Raw genomic sequence first — 17852 nt, forward strand, 5'->3', positions numbered from 1 at the left:
TTTTACTACTAAATTACTACCGGTATATTGTGTATTTCTCGTTTCTCTTACGATGTTACCTTTATCAAATAAGTCATCAGACAGCAATTTTGGGAAGCTGAATTGTGCCATAAACTGTACATAAAAAAAATGAAAAGGCGAGACTGCCCTCATGTGGTGAATCCAACTGTAAATCATGGGGCCATCTTGATCATGGGAAAACTGCGGCCTCAGAAGAGCCAAATTGTGCCTTTCTTTGTACTTAAAGTGAAAATATGTACATTTTCATCAGTGTATCTGTGCAACAGTTGGCGAGAAGGTTGGCAGATTTCAGGCTGTGTGCAATATTCTTGTGAAATGCTCACAGGAAAGCAGTGTATGAATTCTGGGAGTGTCAGAAAATGGACAGAATTGGGGAAGAAGGCTGAAGTGATATTATGATAAAGTGCCCATGGTGTGCATTATGCTGCATCTAAGTAACTTGACACAGGAAGCTATACAACATAGGCACTATCATTTTGACATCACATTTTAATCACAGTAACCAAGACGGAGTCAGGAGATTTACAAAAGACTCAGAGGCAACACATAACAACACATAATGTAATAATAAAATCAGAAATTGCACATGTGGGCTGACAATACATGAGTTATATTACATAACTGCATAAATACATGAGTTATATTACATAACTCATGTATTGCAAATGGCAAAGCAAAGCAAACGGCAGTGCACGTGTATGACAGATAAACATTTCATTTACTGATGGTAAGCCTTTAACAAATATAAACAAACACTGTACAGACAGGGATGTATTCATTTTAAGGATATGCTCAACATGACTACAATAATCAAAATGAATTTAATTCCAAACCTCATCAAACTACACATTTCTCATATTTAATTATCCAGTAACAAACTCCTAAAAAAACAAGAGCTAAGAAATCTCTATATACACAGGCAGTAAAGTCAACAACATTCATTCTTCAAGCTCCCTCTCACATCTTATTGGCAGACATGATAACTAACATATTCCAGTCACAGCACGTAATTGTGCTCAACTCCCAGCACATAATCAGCTATACTTTACAGGGCTACTTTGTGCATGCACTTTGACTGGCAACACCCCCAGATCCTTGTAGTGTAATCCAAAAATCACACATACATGTGGTTTAAAAAAATTACATGCAAGAACTGTAGCATTTTCTTTTTTTTAAACAAATGCTTCAATTCTTCAAAAGAGCCTCCAGAGTCCAACCAGCAGACTCATCATCAAGTATTAAAAGAAAACTAAGCCAGCATGAAACATTTAATTTTTCTTCTGAAATTCATGAGACAAGTTGTATCTTTATTTAGCCTCAGTCCCAACAGCATTGCACAATACTCAACGAACTGTAGAGATCCCTTTCAGACATTAAAACAGACCACCTACCAAGTACATGTATGGGACATGATATAAAATAAATTGCCATGATTTATTTATTTTTGTTCCTCTGTTGATCAGACAGTCCTGCTGCCGCGACGTGCTAAGGCTCGAGTGTTGAGTCTTTGAGTGCAGTGTTCCAGGTCTGTCTTGAGCCGATGTGCTTCAGGTCGGTCTTCTGGCTTCACACTCAGCATTAACCTTATGATGATGTACTGCAATAATAATAATAATAAAAAAATCATCATTATCATCATCAACATAGTAAAAATAAAGAACAGCCACAGAAAAAAACATCCAGATAGATAGATACTTTATTTTGACATTTTTAATAAATTAAATTTTAACGGCTGATTGCAATATTCCTCAAATACTGTCATATAATACATTTTTTTTTTCATTACTGAAGCAACATTCCTGTTTTTGGCTCAACAGATGGAGAACTGTGATAGCAGTTCAAACACCAGTATGTCCCACCTGCCCTGTTAGTGAACATCGGCAGTAAACCGACACCCCCTTTACAAGCAGGTGAAGTAACCAGGTTACAGTCAGCTCTCCCCAGTAAGCTGATTTCTCATGTCACGTCATGTAAAAGAAAAACCTGGTTTCTTTAAGTAGCGAAGGGGATTAGAGAAACAGTTTCCCCACTTTTAATATTTGTTGATCCAGGAAGATTTGAGTTGCGAGTGCTACAGCTCATACATTAATCAATTATTTCACTTTCTGAACATGAGGTGTTGATGTGATGCGCAGTAAAATTCTGATGTATTTTGATTGGCTGTCAGCGTTTCTATCATTCATCAAATCCCAAAAATATTGTTGTTGCCGTTACAGTGTGGACTCCGCCATGAGTGTCCTTGAGTGATGATTTTTAAACGATATATTTATGGTTATTGTTCTTGGTGTGGACGGCCCTTTGCTCCACCTCTAACCATAACCACTACTTGCCTAAACTTAAGCTTAACCTAACCTTAAAACATGTCTTCATCTTAAAGACAAGACACACATGATAAAGACGGAGCTGACACGCTCAGTAAACACACTCTCATTAACATACTGATGGTTCTACTGCAAGTACATTCACAAAATGTTGACATACCTCTTCAGGAAAGCTGCTTGAAAACTCTTGGGGAAGTTTCTGTCTTCTGGCGTCACCCCAAATCTGGAAGTCATGCAGCGACAAAAAGGGCTTGACACATCTGATACGTTGCTCAATTATTTCTTTAAATCATTTACAAAGATATCTAATGAAAATGCCTGGTACCATATAAATGAACTTAAACAATTAACAACATAGCCAGGTATTAATGACACACTAAGTTAAATTTTGTATTGTAAACAACTCACCAGCTCTCTTTCATGACCAGTGTAGATTTTCCAAAGAAGTTCAAAGAATATCAGCCCCAAAGCAAAAATGTCAACCTTTCGGTCATAAGTCGTCTCACTCTTCTGTCGTAAAACCAGAACACAGCACATTAACAAAAGGCACGAGGCAGCTTAATGTTTCTCCTTATTCACCATATGTTAAAAATAAGCACTTATAGGTCACTGTGTGCAAATAATCCAATAGGATTAACTAAATCAATACGAGTAGTTGCTGTGTTTTTCTTTTAAATTGTAAAGCACTTTGAGCTGCATTGTTTGCATGAAAGGTGCTATATAAATTAATTCATTCAATAGCTAATGGAGCCATTGCTGTATTTGTTTTAACGTCATTATATCACATTAAATCCAACCTAAAGACAGGCAAAAGTGATTAGAACCTTACTAAAAATTTATTTTTTCTTCAGTGAAGTTGCTATGAAAATGATAACACACTCCAAGGTGCGACATTTACTGCTACCTGCTTTCACCACAGGATACCTTTAATGTCCCCCTTTGACAACCAGTATTTAATAATACTGAGGAAACGAACATCCATATAGACTATCTCACCTGCTCAGGAGCCATGTAAGACGGGGTTCCTTTGTACACTGTTCTCTCCATCACGTTGTCAGCATCGTCATCATTCTCTGCAGTGACCAGACCAAAGTCTCCAATCTTCACTTTTCCATCTCGTCCAAACATGATGTTGGCAGGCTAACCAGAGGAAAGACATAGAAGAGACAATGATGTAGCTTCACGACTGATGGGATGTAATAAATTATTTTATCCACTTCCTCTCACCTTCAGGTCTCTGTGGATGAACAACTTGGAGTGAATGTACTCGACTCCACGGACTATTTGCAGAGCAATGGTCAGGCTTTCCTGTCTTCTCTTTGAGTTTCGCTGTTTCATGTTCCTCTCATTTATCCAGTCCTTAAGTGTTGTGGTCTCACACAACTCCATCTGAATATAGAGGAACTTTGTAGATGAATTACTGGAAGACCTAGAAAATTAAGAAAAGACATAAGTGCATTAACACACCTCATATAGTGAGTAAGGATTTTAAAGAGCAACTTAACACCTGTTGTAAATTTCATCTTAGTTTAACTTTTCACCTTGCTGTGGTGATGTACAGGTGAACCCCACAACCCCCTGATACACTTATCAGTGATGCTGGGTGTAACTTTCTACCATAGGTTCCTATGGGCTGTTCTATAAATGCGGATCTGTGTGCACGTCCCATCAAATGGATCCGTGTCAATGAAGCGTTTCAGAGATGAAGAGAACTTACTGTGCTTCTCCTGGACAGGTAACAGGCGCATACCACTTAGGCTCAGTCCTTACCTCAGTGGCCATGGGTTGGAAACGGCCCGTGGCCCTTTGCTGCATCTCATCCCCTCTCTCTCTCCCTGACCATCCAGTCACTCTCTGACTGCCCCTATCCAATTAAAGGCAAAAACTGCCCAAAAAGTAAGTATGAAGATCGGAAGATGGGCTCTTTTTACAATGGTTGCATGCTGGATCTATGTCTGGGAATCTCTCCGACAACTTCTCTTTAGTCCAGTGCAGTATTACACACCGTAATAGTCCATGCCTTGCACGTATAGAGGAGGTGTGGACTTGTTTTAATATAGTATCCCAACTTTTGTCTGTTATGTTCTCACCCAGGTCCTGCTCCCATCTATGTCTAATGGTGGTGAGGGAAGAATTTCTTAAGGCTTTAAGTTAGTCTTTAATAAGTAGATGAGACTTACTGTGATGTGCTGCAGCTGTCATCTGAATTGTCCAATTGGTACCCCGAATCCTCCACCCAACACGAGTAGAATCGGACGATGTTGTGGTGATGGAGGTCCGACAGTGCCCTCACCTCTCGTAGAGCTTTCTTGTTCCTGAGGAGTGAAGAAAACAGCTGTTAAAACCTCTTCTTGTCTTGCACTGCATCTGAAATAGTTACATCACACGATAAAAAAACGTTGTATACTTGACTTACTCTTTACAGGGGACAATCTTTACAGCATAAAACTTCCCCAACAGTTTCTGTTTTGCCTTGAAGACACAACCAAAGGCTCCTCTGCCGATCCGCTCTATGGAGTCAAATTCTGACGTAAATGTTTTACTGTTGAAGGAAAAGATGAGAAGATATATATCTGCCATTCTGATTGTAGATCAATTTTTGGGATAGACCCAAAGTAAACATATTAACATGCTAATTTTAAAATCCAGTGTTTAAACTTTCCATACCTGGAGGTTTCTGATGACGTTGATGTCCTCTCACTCAGACCTGTTCCTGTGTTCATTTCTTCAGGAATCATCACATCCTTCATCAACAAAACAAATCATGATTTAGAGCTTATACTGTAGAAAAAAACTACTATACTATTGAATTGATTCCAATCCCCAGTAGTCACTATACCTGTTTGCTGTTCTGACTGGTGTTTTGAAAATCTGCTGCATATCTAAGAAGATATAAAAAATTATTAGCAGCAATAATATCATTTTGTGATCTTTGTGCCATAATATTTGGTGAAATATTATGTACTGTAACTTTAAGGTGAGTCTGATGATGGACTTACTCTCTTCTGGGCTTCACATCAGGATGTTCCTTTGTAATTGGAAGAAAAATGGTGCCAGTAAAAATTAAACAACATTTTAGAGACATACCAAGACAAATCAAAATGTCTTTATCATAAAAATAATCAAAAGTTTTGTTTGCTCTAAATAATCATTCCCATAATAATCTTCAACCACATGATATCATGTCATCTTATACAGAGAATAGTCTGAAGCATCAAATCATCATAATTACACATCAAGGGCTTAAACAAAACCCAGTGTTTAGCCCCTTTAGGGGAATGTAATCCTAGTGCTTTAACTTCCAGTATCATGTAGAGTGAAGATTAGAAAGTGAAGTGAACAGACCTGAACCATGCAATGGTTTGATGAATCGCTGAAAGCAACGCAGTCACTTGTAGTTGTTGCCACACTTTTTGATTTTGTGTCACAGAACTCCCTTTTGACGATACAAAGAGAGACATTAGTAAAATATGTGACATATGTTTGTCAAACCTGTTTGACTCTCACATTATTCAGTGTCTTACAGTTTAGTTTGTGGTGTGGAGCGCTTGGTTAGGGCACCGTCATCACATACAGAGCGACAGAGGGACACCTGAAACACATGGAGTCTTAAACTTCTGCATTGTTTTATTTTTCATAGTGGTTTTCAGAATAATATCTTGGTTTGTATATGTTACAAAAAGGAATTTCAAAATAAAAAGCTGAAGTTGTTAGGGTGTAGTTCTCTACAGCAACAAATTTGGTGGCTATTCTCAATTCTTCAGGAAAAAAAAATACAATGCGGATGTTGACAGATTACTAATGTGACCATAAAGCTTATGTGAATATATTAAAAGTACAGGAAATAGTCCAAGTCTAACTGTTCCTGTAGAACAGTCAGGCCAGCTGAGCTACATTTTGTTTGGCTTCGTACCCTCAGATATAGAGAATTATTATTTTTTCCTTTTTATTCTTGATTACTATTTAGTAGACTAAACTGTGGCCTGTATATTTTTGGTTCACGTCTTTACTTTGTTACAGACACCTTCATCATTTAGAACATCATAATCCACACAAGCACCTCAATGTTTACAATTTCTGCAATTTTCTAGTGCTTCATACAGTATATGCCAGGAGAGACTGGTGTGTATTACAACTCACCTCTGTAGCATATACATCACATACAAGGGGCGCTGCCTCCTCCTTGGCTTCCTTCTTGGTTTTCCCAGAGGCAGCCGTGTACTTATCACCAGCCACAAAGCTACAGCATTTAAAATTAGACAATCTTTTTTCAATACATTTTTGAGCACAGACTAAACAAGTACAAAGTAATTAGGATGAATGTGGACACTTACGGAGTAGCATTATTTGGTCCTGGTCTTGATTTCACAGACTTCATAGGCACCATGCTCCTCTGACCATATTCATTGAGACGGTAAGGTTTAGCGATACTTTTCTGATAAACTTGTTCCGTAGGATTTTTTGCCACATTTTCTGATGCATTTTCACACTGAAAGAAAAAATAAAGTTTACTCTATTTAGCAACTACTGCAATCTTTCAGGATAAACAAACCGATTAATCAAACATGCTTCCGTTTATGGTTTTCCACATGTGACCATACAATTAAAAAAGAAGAATATTCATACCATCGGCCTCTGATTTTCTTTCTCACTCAAACCTCTCAGTGCACTTTTAGCTGCATTCTGCTTGGCTTTCTTTTTGCTCTCCCCCACACCATTAGGAAAGTCTTGGCCATTGACCACGGCCCTCAGGACGAACCTGGTGAAGAGTTGTTCAAATCTGTAGTTATTGATGATGATGGTGACATGCGCACACACACGCACACGCACACACGCACACGCACACACACACACACACACACACCACAGCTGTGTGCTACAGCTCTCTTTAGTGTTAGTGCTTTTCTATTTGTGGATTTTGTTTATTTTCCCGCATATTTACTTATCTCACTTTACATTTTATTGTTTGGATGTACTTTTATCTCTTTGTGTAACTGTAACATTACACAAAACTTCGTGCAGTTAATTATCACTGAAAAAACAGATGAAACTCCTACTACACCGTACAATCAAAACATGACTTATACTTTCTGATGACCAAACCAATATCTATTTTAAAACTGAAAATAAAATTGTCAGACATTTCACAAACTTTTCAGGAGTTTGTATGGAGTAAATCTTATATTGTCGTCACAGTCTGGTGCACCGGGCTCTCCCTGACCCTGAAGCCCTTCACCGGATGAAGTGCATGCTGCATGCAAACTCGCATAGACAGCCACCTACAAAGACCATGCAGGTATGTAGGAACCGTACTGTGCTGTAGGAACCGTACTGTGCTGTAGGAACCGTACTGTGCTGTAGGAACCGTACTGTGCTGTAGGAACCGATAAGCTGAACCGAATTTTTTTTTTCGGTTCCCGGTTCTTAGCATTTTGATACCGGTTGTAATTTGAAAAAGTGTTTTTAAACAGTATGTTTCTGGGGTTGCAGGAAAGAGAAACTTAAAATATAACGAAGTTTAGCAGGTGCGTGTCTGGTAAACATCCGCTGGACATACTTCTGCATGAGGGACCGAGTGGGAAATTAAAATGGCCTCAACTCACCTTTGAGGACATTCCGGTCCCTCGGGGGCAGCGGCCTCAAACTTCAGCTCTGAGCCTGTTCGTCGTGCATGCTCCTTTAGTTTAGCTACATAGTTTTTTCTTCCCATCCCGAATCGTAAAAAACACCCTGAGTGCACAAACTGGTGAACGAGGCACAAGCACTAGTTGTGTCACTGCTGCAGTTCCTTCCGTCAGATTTAAAGTTCGCTCTTCTTTCTCTTTCGCCTCCCCCTCCTCCTTTCACTCACCAGCTTCCTCTTCTTTTATTAGTGGTTGGCATTATCGCCCCCAACTGGTATGGAGTGTATGTGTGTATCAGACTGTCTAATCACACATAAAAAAAAAATAAATAAAAACTCATATTTTTTCAATCAAATTAGTTACTCTAAGATACTGTTATATGATTCAATAACACTCATTCAAGTTCTTTTGTAGTAGATCTATTAAATCAAATCAATATTTTGAATCGTATGCCTTCTGTCTGACTCACATTTCTGACAGTGTAGGATAAAATGCCTGTTTCTTCGTGTCCACAGTAATCACGAAGAAACAGCCTGTATTTTTTCCTGCCTGTATTTTGTTTACCAGTTTAAAAAAGTATACTGTTTAGTCCAGTGTGTCCAAATCTGACTCTTGAAATTACTGTCTCATTCATCCTGGTCCTTCCTGCTCACCTCATCTCTCCCACTTTTCTTAGAGCTCTGTAAAACCATCGTCCTTTTCTTTCTTCATCCCATTTCTTTTGCCACCTTTCCTTCAATCTTTGCTTCATAATGCCCTTGATGTCTGTCAGGCAGAAATCATTATGATTACGTTTTGTGGCCTCGTTTGCAACCTTATCTGACATTTGATTTCCTTTGATGCGAATATGTACCAATAACCACAAAAATATTACTGTAAACCCCCTCACTTGAATTCTGTATGTTTGCAGTATTGCCAGCTTTTCTCCAGTGTACATTAAACTTCCTTATTTATACTTTTTCCTACTCCTACTTTATTTATTAAACTCTGTGATGCATCTGTATTGATCTTGATGTAACTATGGTAACTATTCATATAAGCCTGTATGGTATGTGAATATAAACTCCTTACCGTTGTTCTTCCTTTCTAACAACGTAAAATCTACTGTGGTGTCTGGAAGTATCCAAGGTGGTATTGCTGGCCTGACCTTTAAAGTCATATATACTGACACTTAATGTTTTACTGATGAAGCTGTATGCTGCCTGTACAGAGCCAATGTGTCTACATACAAACTAGCAACTGTAAATAAAATACCATTTTGCCCAGGATAATCATTATTTTATTTTCCAGCTTCACATAGTCAATACAAAGCAAAGGCTGTATTGTGACATCACTTAAAAGACATTTACACAACAAATAAAAACATTTAATAAAAAGTCAGCTGTTGACACTGAAATTACCCCCCACATGATTATTTAGAGCAAAGATGTTAATTAATGTAAAAGTCCCTTTTTAAAATCATGATACAATAGATTTTTATCTTTCATTGATGTTCCTGTCTACATGTTGAAGTGTCCCCAAACCGCCAAAGATTACCATAGGTATGTGAGTATGTGTGAGTAACTGAACGTGAGGCCTTGTGAGGCGCTTTGTACAGATCTCAGGTTAAAGTGCTATAAAGCAAACATACATCATATCATTTCATGAAATAACAGACATCAGATGCGACAGATTTTCATCATCTTCTATGATTTCTTACTTGATTTATCTTTTGTGATTATCAGACAGTGACATTTTGCTGATGCATAGTTTTTAGTGCGTTGAGCCATTGATCCAGCTCTGCCTTCAGTCTACTTGCTTCAGGTCGGGTTTCTGGCCTCAGACTAAGCATTGATGTAATCATTCGTTTCTGCAAAAAACAGCAACAACATCATCATCTCCTGAGAGCAGGAAATGTTGCAGTCATACTGCAACATTTCTGAAAATCCACTACACAGAATTCCCCACACATGAACTTTGCTCAGTCAATGGACCAATGTAAATCTTTTTAAACTGAGATTGAAAGCATCAACATCAACATCAGTGTGCAGCTTGATATTTGACAATATCCACATACACAGCAACAGTTCTGTTCTGACTCCTCATACTTTGAGGCTTTAGAGATGGGTGACTGTTGTAACAGTGCAAACGCATGTATGCCGCCCTGTGGGAAATACTCTTTCATGTGGCATGGAAGACAGTTAGGATAAAAAGTATATGGTCACCTACCTCTTGGGGAAAAGTTATACCAAACTGTTTTGGGAACTTCTGAATTCTGGCATCCTTAAAAACCTGGTGTTTATGCAGTGATAAAAGGATGAAAGAACATGTTAGTTAGCTTGAGATACAATCATGATTCAAATCATGCTGTATTGAACATTGCAAATAAATACAAGAAAGATCAAATAAGACTTTAGATACACAACAAAGTTCCATCATATCTGATATATACACAGATTTTTGTAAGTACTATATTGAAAAGAAATCAGCCAGTGGTGTAAAGTTAGCTGCTTTTGTATATAACAGATATAACCGTGTAACATGGTAACTTTGTCGAGTCATTTGTCACACTTATACATACATACTTATACTTATACACACCACTACTCTTTCATGGCCAGAGGAGAGTTTCCAAAGAAGTTCAAAGTAAATCAGCCCCAAAGCAAATATGTCCACTTTTCGGTTGTAGGTCGTCTCACTCTCCTGTGATAAAATAAAAATGCAGTATTAACAAGTGTCACTACAGCAGCCTAATATGTCCCCTTAATGATCTCACATTAACAGATTAAACTCAATAGTTACTCTTATAAGGTAAATAAAGCTAACTCAGTGTCTCTGTTTGCATTTACAGTAACATTTTAAAATAAAGGCCTAAAGGCTGTAAACACTGCAACTACCACTGATATATAAAGTCAGTAAAGATGGGAATCACATTATTATTTTATAAATATACCAGCATATTTTACTAAAATGTGCTGTTGTAATACGATGTAATAGCTCTCAGTGCCCACAGTGAACACAGGTGATGGGGAGACACACGGCGAGTGTTGAATTTGTTGTACAACAGAATAAGAACAGGAGAAGTTATGACTGGATAAGCAGTGAGAGAGAGAATTGGATGCTCTGGGTGGGAAACTGGGACAACTGATAAGTATGGTGGGCATAGATGGTAGTAGTAGGTTTGTAGACTACTAGTAACAGATAACTTAACCCAGCCTGTAAAAGTAAGTGCAAGCACAAGCATTTAAAAACAATAATACAAAAGGATCAAATGCCAATGTCAACGTCGACCATCTCACTTGTTCAGGAGCCATGTAAGATAAGGTTCCTGTTTTATATGTCCTCTCCATCAGCTTTTCATCATCGTCATCAGCCTCAGCAGTGACTAGACCAAAGTCCCCAATCTTCACTTCTCCATCCCGTCCAAACATGATGTTAGGAGGCTAACCAGAGAAAGCAAAAGGGGCAATTAAAACTAATTGACACCAAGCTCCTTGAATGACGTACAATAAGAAATGATCTGGTCAGCTTAGTAACTGTTGGAAAATCAAAAATTCACCACTCATAAACCCAACATGACATGAATTTTGTCACAAAAATTAGACAAATTCATAAGTTTATTTAAGTGACTTCAGGTGGGGTTTCTTTCCATCCTGACTGAATTTATCAACAGAAAATGTTGGTGGTGAGAATCAACATTCATCAATAAACGGCAGCACACAGCAACACATCTTAAGTCGACTTTGTCTCACCTTCAGATCCCTGTGGATGAGATTTTTGGAGTGGATGTACTCGACTCCACTGACTATTTGTAGAGCAATGGTTAGACCTTCTTCTCCTCTCTTGGAGGCTTCCAGCGTCATCTCATTCCTCTCATGTATCCAGCCTTTAAGTGTTTTGTTGTCACATAATTCCATCATAATGTATAGGAACTGTGGCGATGAATTACTGACAGACCTAAAAAAGAAAAAATTGGTGAGATATCACACTTCTATTTTTAGTAAATAAGAATAGTAACATATTAAGTGTGGATGAGACTTACTGAGAACTGTTTGTTGAACTGTGGTCTTTGTACTCTGTATCCTCTGTCCAACAATGGTAGTATCGAACAATGTTCTGGTGTTGAAACTCTGATAATGCCTTCACCTCTCGCAGAGCTTTTCTGATCAAAGAATTGCATGAAAATTAGTTAATAAAACTATCCTGCAATGCATCTGTTACTGAAATGTCACTGTACTTGTACAAATAAATGCTGAAATGTACACTGAAAAGTTGCACTGCATCTTGCACAGACTTACTCATTACTACGGACAATCTTGATGGCGTAATACTTGTTCGACAGTTTTTGTCTTACTTTGTAAACACAACCAAAGCCTCCTTTGCCAAGACCCTTTATGCTATCAAAGTCTGATGTAAATCTGTAGAAGTTGACAAAATAGTTTAGACATGAAGGTAAAAAGAAGCAAGGAAAACAATAATGTCTTGTACACAACCTGCAAAAGTGTACATATGTTTGTACACTCACACACACACACACACACACGTATACTGTACATACTGTGTGTGTGTGTGTGTATATATATATATACACACACACACACACACACACTTTTGCAGGTTGTTATAAATAAGCTTTGTACACTCACTCACACACACACACACACACGTATACTGTACATACTGTGTGTGTGTGTGTATATATACACACACACACACTTTTGCAGGTTGTTATAAATAAGCTAGTATTGTAGTTTTTTCATACCTTGACTGGACTGATGTATTACCCATACTCCTGTTTTCGACAGCAGCCTTAGAGAATAAAATAAATACATGATATGGATTTACTATGTTGAAAAAAACTCCATCTGAATTACTAAGAATAGCTGGCCTGCAGTCTTGTGCCCTGCTCTGACTATAAGGTTGGATGTAGACATTTCATCCATGTCAAGTTGCTACAGCGACTGTCTTTTAGAGCAACTCTCTGCATATTACAAGTAGTTGTTAGTATTGCATTTACAAGAACTTAAAGAAAGGTCCACACTCTGTAACTACTTTATGCAGTTTTAATGAGATATCCACCAGTGATGTTTCAAGCTCCATATTCTTGGAGGATGAACTTTTCTTTTAACTGTCAGTTCGTTATGATTTTAGAGAAATAACAGACCTGATCCTCAGTTGGGTTTGATAAATCTGTGATTGCAGAGTCATTTCTACTCGATGCCACGCTTGGTGACTCCCTTGAAGAAAACAATGAGAGACACAATTTGCTTTGCTTTACTATAAATTCTAAAATCTGCTTAAATACTAGTGTCATTGAGGAGACTTACAGTGAAGATGGTGTTGATGAACTGGTTGGTGCATCACTTCCAGACCCAGTTGACCATAAGGGCTCCTACAGCACACAAAATGTGTTTGGTTGTTACAATGTAAATGCTCCAAAGATAATGGTGTACAGTACACTGTTTAATGTCAGACATAATTAATTAGTTAATATTATATTTCACCTTAATAGAAACATTTTAATTTTTCATCATGGTAAATGACAGATACAATATGCAAAAGCAGCTGGTGATAGAATCTGCTGCACCACTGTTAGTATGAGCCAATATTATTAACTACACTCTTTCTCTCTCACAGCAAAAAAGAACAAATGACCACTGACTGGTTTAAATGTTTTTGTGATAAGGGCTTTTAAAATATAAGCATGCATGCTGTGGTGACTGTGCTGAGACACCTGACTCAACAACTGCTGCAGAAAGCCAGTCTGAGCAACACAGACCCAAACCAAACTTTCTCGCTTTATAAATAGTGCTCGTTATGAGTGTAGGCTTAATCATGAGAGAACAAACCTGAGCCCTGGAAGGGTTCGATGAATCTCTGAATACTATTGATTCACTTGTACTGATTGGCTCGCTTAGTGATGATGATTCACTGGGGTCCCTGGCAGAATACAATGACGGACATAGGGACAGACTTCTCAGTATTTAGTACATTGATAGTACAGGTATACAGTTCTGCTCTCCTACCAATGTCACTGAGTGCTTACTGTGTAGTTGATGGGGCAGAGGCAGATGGTGCACCATCTTCGGACACTGCGGACCTGAAGGACACCTAAAATGCACAGAAAAGGTGTTTAACGTAATGTTAAAAATAATCATTTAATGTGAATTTCACCTCAGTGAAACCATTTCATTCAAGTGAAGCTGGTTTTGAGGTGGGCTGCTGCCATTGCTAATATGAGCCATTACCACTAACTATAGTTTTCTGAAGAAAAATCTTCTATTATTCTGCCGAATTATATTTTGATGACACAGAGGGAGTAGAAAATATTAAATACCTGGCTGTCCCAGTCAGACTGTTCTTGAAGAGCAGACCAGGCCAGCTGAGCTGCATTTTGTTTGGCTTCCTTGATACCCTTACCCTCAGCCACAGGGTACTCCTTGTTGTCGATCACTAATTTGTAGAAAAATCTGTGCAGGCAGAGAGGAAATGTTTACACCATTTTTTTAAGATTTCTCTCTCACATCTATCAAGGGTTTTCATACAGTGTCTCTAGTGTCTATTCAGGTTACAGTGATTCAGTCGTACTCACTGGGGGCTATGTGGTGGACCGCATCTTCTCTCTAAGATGTAATCATGGGAACGCTTTGTTTTCTGACAGTAGTGGTTGACAATTCCAATGAAATTTGTCTTTGTAAAGCTGCTGTCTTTGGAGTTCACACTCAGGCCTCTTGTCTTAGTACTGTAATAAACAAGTAACATTTCACATTGATGGAGACATCAAAATTAAACCATGCATTGTCTTTTTGATACACTCACCAGATATCAGAAACATCCTGAGTTAATGCCTCATGTTGCTGACCAGATGTACTGTTGTAATTCTCATCTGCAGTCTGGGGAAAAAATGTGCAATTTTGAGATGGTTCACACAGTAGACTGTGGCCTGCTGAGTATGTCACACATTGTAACACAGTATGTTTTTACTGTAGGTCTATGATTCAGTACTGGTGTGTATCAATATTAACTCACCTCTGTAGTTTTACTGCCATGTATCACATCATATACAAGCTTTGCTGCTTCCTCCTTGGCTTCCCTCTTTGTACTTCCAGAGACAGCTGGGTACTCCTTATCACCAACCACAAAGCTGCAACATCTAATATGACAAAAAACTTTTATTTAATGGATCTTTAAATGCTAACAAAATACCTAAGAATTTGGATGTAGTTTGCATGCTTACTGAACAGTATTATTTGGTCCCGGTCTGGTTGACTCCACAGCCCTTATAGTCAGCCTGTTCTTCTGACCATATTGATTGAGCCAACATATATAGTTGATGTTACTGATACTTGTCTGAAGAACTGGTGCAGTGGAAGCTTCTGTTCCATTTGTCTGTCAAAATAATAGCAAATATACATCAAGGAGACATATGCCACAAATTAGTCTTTTCCTTTTTAATACCTACAATTCAACACGCTCTAAGAGGAACAATAATCTTACTAAGTCCGCTGAGTCCTGGTGTTTGTTCTCCAACAAGCAGTTCAGGGCATTTTTAGCAGCATTTTGCTTTGCTTCTTTCTTGCTCTTCCCCACACCGTCTGGGTAGCCCTTACCGTTTAAGACTGCCCTCTTGCTGAATCTGTGGAGCAATCGTCACATCAGCTGGGGAGTGGTTTAAATTACATAAATCAGCACATTGCCAGTTTCAGCCTGTAGGAAGTAACATTTGAAGTCATCATCTAGGGATGTTCAAACAGCCTTGTTCAGTTATATCTATAGAGTAACTATAACCACTGCTTTTATTCAAACTTTTGCTCAAGTCTTTCCATTTTGTGCAATTTTATACCTCTCCTCTGTCACCTGACAATTTACTATGCACATTACAAATAAACATTTTACAGAGCACATATTATCCCAGCCATGTTATCTGCTGCTATAAGAGACACATTAACGTACATGGAAAAAATCTCTTATTGCTGTGAGTACAAAGTTGTGAGAATCCTACATTACTTCATACATTTGTTGTATATTTAGTTTCAAGATATTTTAAGAGTTTTCTAATGTACCAGGCCTCCTGCTGAAATGTAATGAAGATTAGCTGCTTTGCTGTGGGTATCATGCCACCCAGAGAGACTCACCATATGGGGTGGAGCATGACTACGGCAGAATAATGTTCTTAGATATTTATAACACGGATACAGGCATGTATTCAACTTACGTTTTAGCATGGTCAGGACCAAAAGAGCCAACGTCGTCATAGTGCAGTTCATAGCCTCTTCTCTGTGCATGCTCGTTTAGCTTAGCTACGTAGTCTCCAGTTGCCATTATAAATGACGCAGCAGATTTTACGCTTAAATTACATTAAAAAAATGGACGAACAAAGTACAGAGCTCAGTGCTCCCGTCTCTCCCCTTCCCTCGTCCGTCTGACTCCTCGGTCTGCGCACATATACGGCTCCTCTTTCGGTTCAGCTGACTTCAGACACCTTTAAGTTTCGATTCCTTCATAATTCACGGAGATGGCTCAACTGTATCAGAACTATCGAAACTGAAACTGGGAAAAATGGAGGAAATGTATCAGTATGTGTTATCAATAATGTCCCTTCAATAATTTTATTATATGTTGAAAGAAATTAAATGTCCAGTGGTGTGTACAGAATATGTCATGGTCGGGCAACGTTTTGAAGAGGGGCACCTCCTCAGGGTACAGCAAAGTCCCAGCAGGGCTGAACTTCCACTGAAGCCATGGGTGCACCCAGTGTGGGTGAAAGGTGAAAGGTGCAGAAACACTTATATTTCATATTTTGACAGGTGTCATGTACAGAGTCATGTTAACCTACTTATAATTATATTTTATTATAACATTGCATTCTGCAGTTAGCTATATGTACTAGTGTGGTAATGGTAGTGTTTATTAGCCTACTACTTATTTATATTATTATGGTGGTTAACATTAGCCAATTTATTTGCCACTGTAGGATGAAATTGACAGTTATAATGTTGTGATGAGATGGGGGTTTAAAGTCTAATGGTTATTAAAGGTAACCCTGACCATAAGTCTCTATGGTAGTAGTGGAGGCCAAATTCTCTGACCAACTATATGAACTAAAATCAGGGTTAAAAAGATATTGAGCTTGTAAAGTGATGCTCACAAATAATACCAAAGTTGTAAATCAGCCTTTGTAAACCTGTTAATTAAATATACATGAGAAATGTAAGTTTGTTCATGTGTAGAAAAGTTTTTGTAAAAAAAAAAGAAAAGAAAAAAAGACTCAATAAGTGAACAACTGCTGCTGATTCTGTGATTGTGACTGGTTGTAATTGTGATTAGACTATGGGCATGGCTGCAAATATGGGCACTGCTGTTGCTGAGTATGTGTGTGGTTGTTGCTGTGGTTGTTTTGATTAGCAAGGCTGACAGGTTTTTCATGTAACGAACCTACATGCCAGTATCCATTGATATGGTTGAGTAGGCTGAACATTATGGTAATGCTATTGCTCAACTTCTGTGTATTTTATCACATGTATCATATGTGACAGAAGCACCAGGTTCAGATCCTGGGTGTACTGGATTTTACAATGCTGACTTGGCCACTGTTACTAAATGTAGTAAGAGTAACCAGCAAGTCACAGCCACAACTACCCTAGCAATTGCGATTAGCCACGACAATAGCTACAGCCACGGTTAGCCACAGCCACGACATTAACTATAACCAAAACCACAGTAATGGCCGTGTGCCCACTTTTTCTGTGGTTGCAATCAGTGGCTGCAGTCATAGCACAGCTTTCCTCCTGTTGACCAACCATGGGGCATGGCACTTAAACTGGACAAACAAAGGCACAGAAGTGTCCCATTAAGACACACACCTATTCTGGGTAAATAGATATGATGTCACCCTCTGCTCTTCTCT

General features: G+C 38.4%; 2 protein-coding genes across 2 annotated transcripts; both read right to left on the reverse strand.

Moving 5' to 3' along the window:
* Positions 1-492: 492 nt before the first annotated feature.
* LOC147818817 (interferon-induced, double-stranded RNA-activated protein kinase-like) lies at positions 493-8160 on the reverse strand. The gene is made up of 16 exons (XM_087175483.1): positions 7946-8160; positions 6969-7101; positions 6677-6831; positions 6483-6582; positions 5867-5934; positions 5688-5778; positions 5342-5370; positions 5182-5224; positions 5010-5086; positions 4759-4884; positions 4523-4657; positions 3570-3771; positions 3339-3482; positions 2751-2852; positions 2503-2565; positions 493-1618 (listed from the first exon to the last, which is right to left on the reverse strand). The coding sequence occupies exons 1-16, from the start codon at positions 8050-8052 to the stop codon at positions 1481-1483; spliced, it is 1713 nt and encodes a 570-aa protein (XP_087031609.1). The 5' UTR covers positions 8053-8160; the 3' UTR covers positions 493-1480.
* A 1062-nt stretch (positions 8161-9222) lies between these two features.
* LOC111658980 (interferon-induced, double-stranded RNA-activated protein kinase-like) lies at positions 9223-16472 on the reverse strand. The gene is made up of 19 exons (XM_023411741.2): positions 16161-16472; positions 15443-15581; positions 15183-15334; positions 14975-15098; positions 14765-14838; positions 14538-14687; positions 14283-14415; positions 13992-14056; positions 13795-13885; positions 13273-13337; positions 13110-13182; positions 12708-12754; positions 12244-12363; positions 11988-12107; positions 11698-11902; positions 11245-11388; positions 10547-10648; positions 10175-10237; positions 9223-9815 (listed from the first exon to the last, which is right to left on the reverse strand). The coding sequence occupies exons 1-19, from the start codon at positions 16265-16267 to the stop codon at positions 9687-9689; spliced, it is 2103 nt and encodes a 700-aa protein (XP_023267509.2). The 5' UTR covers positions 16268-16472; the 3' UTR covers positions 9223-9686.
* Between the last annotated feature and the right edge of the window lie 1380 nt (positions 16473-17852).

This window comes from Seriola lalandi, unplaced genomic scaffold (assembly GCF_002814215.2).
Source record: "Seriola lalandi dorsalis isolate HSWRI2012SDOR001 ecotype SW California unplaced genomic scaffold, Sedor1 jcf7180002054470, whole genome shotgun sequence".
In the NCBI taxonomy this organism is placed as follows: Eukaryota; Metazoa; Chordata; class Actinopteri; order Carangiformes; family Carangidae; genus Seriola; species Seriola lalandi.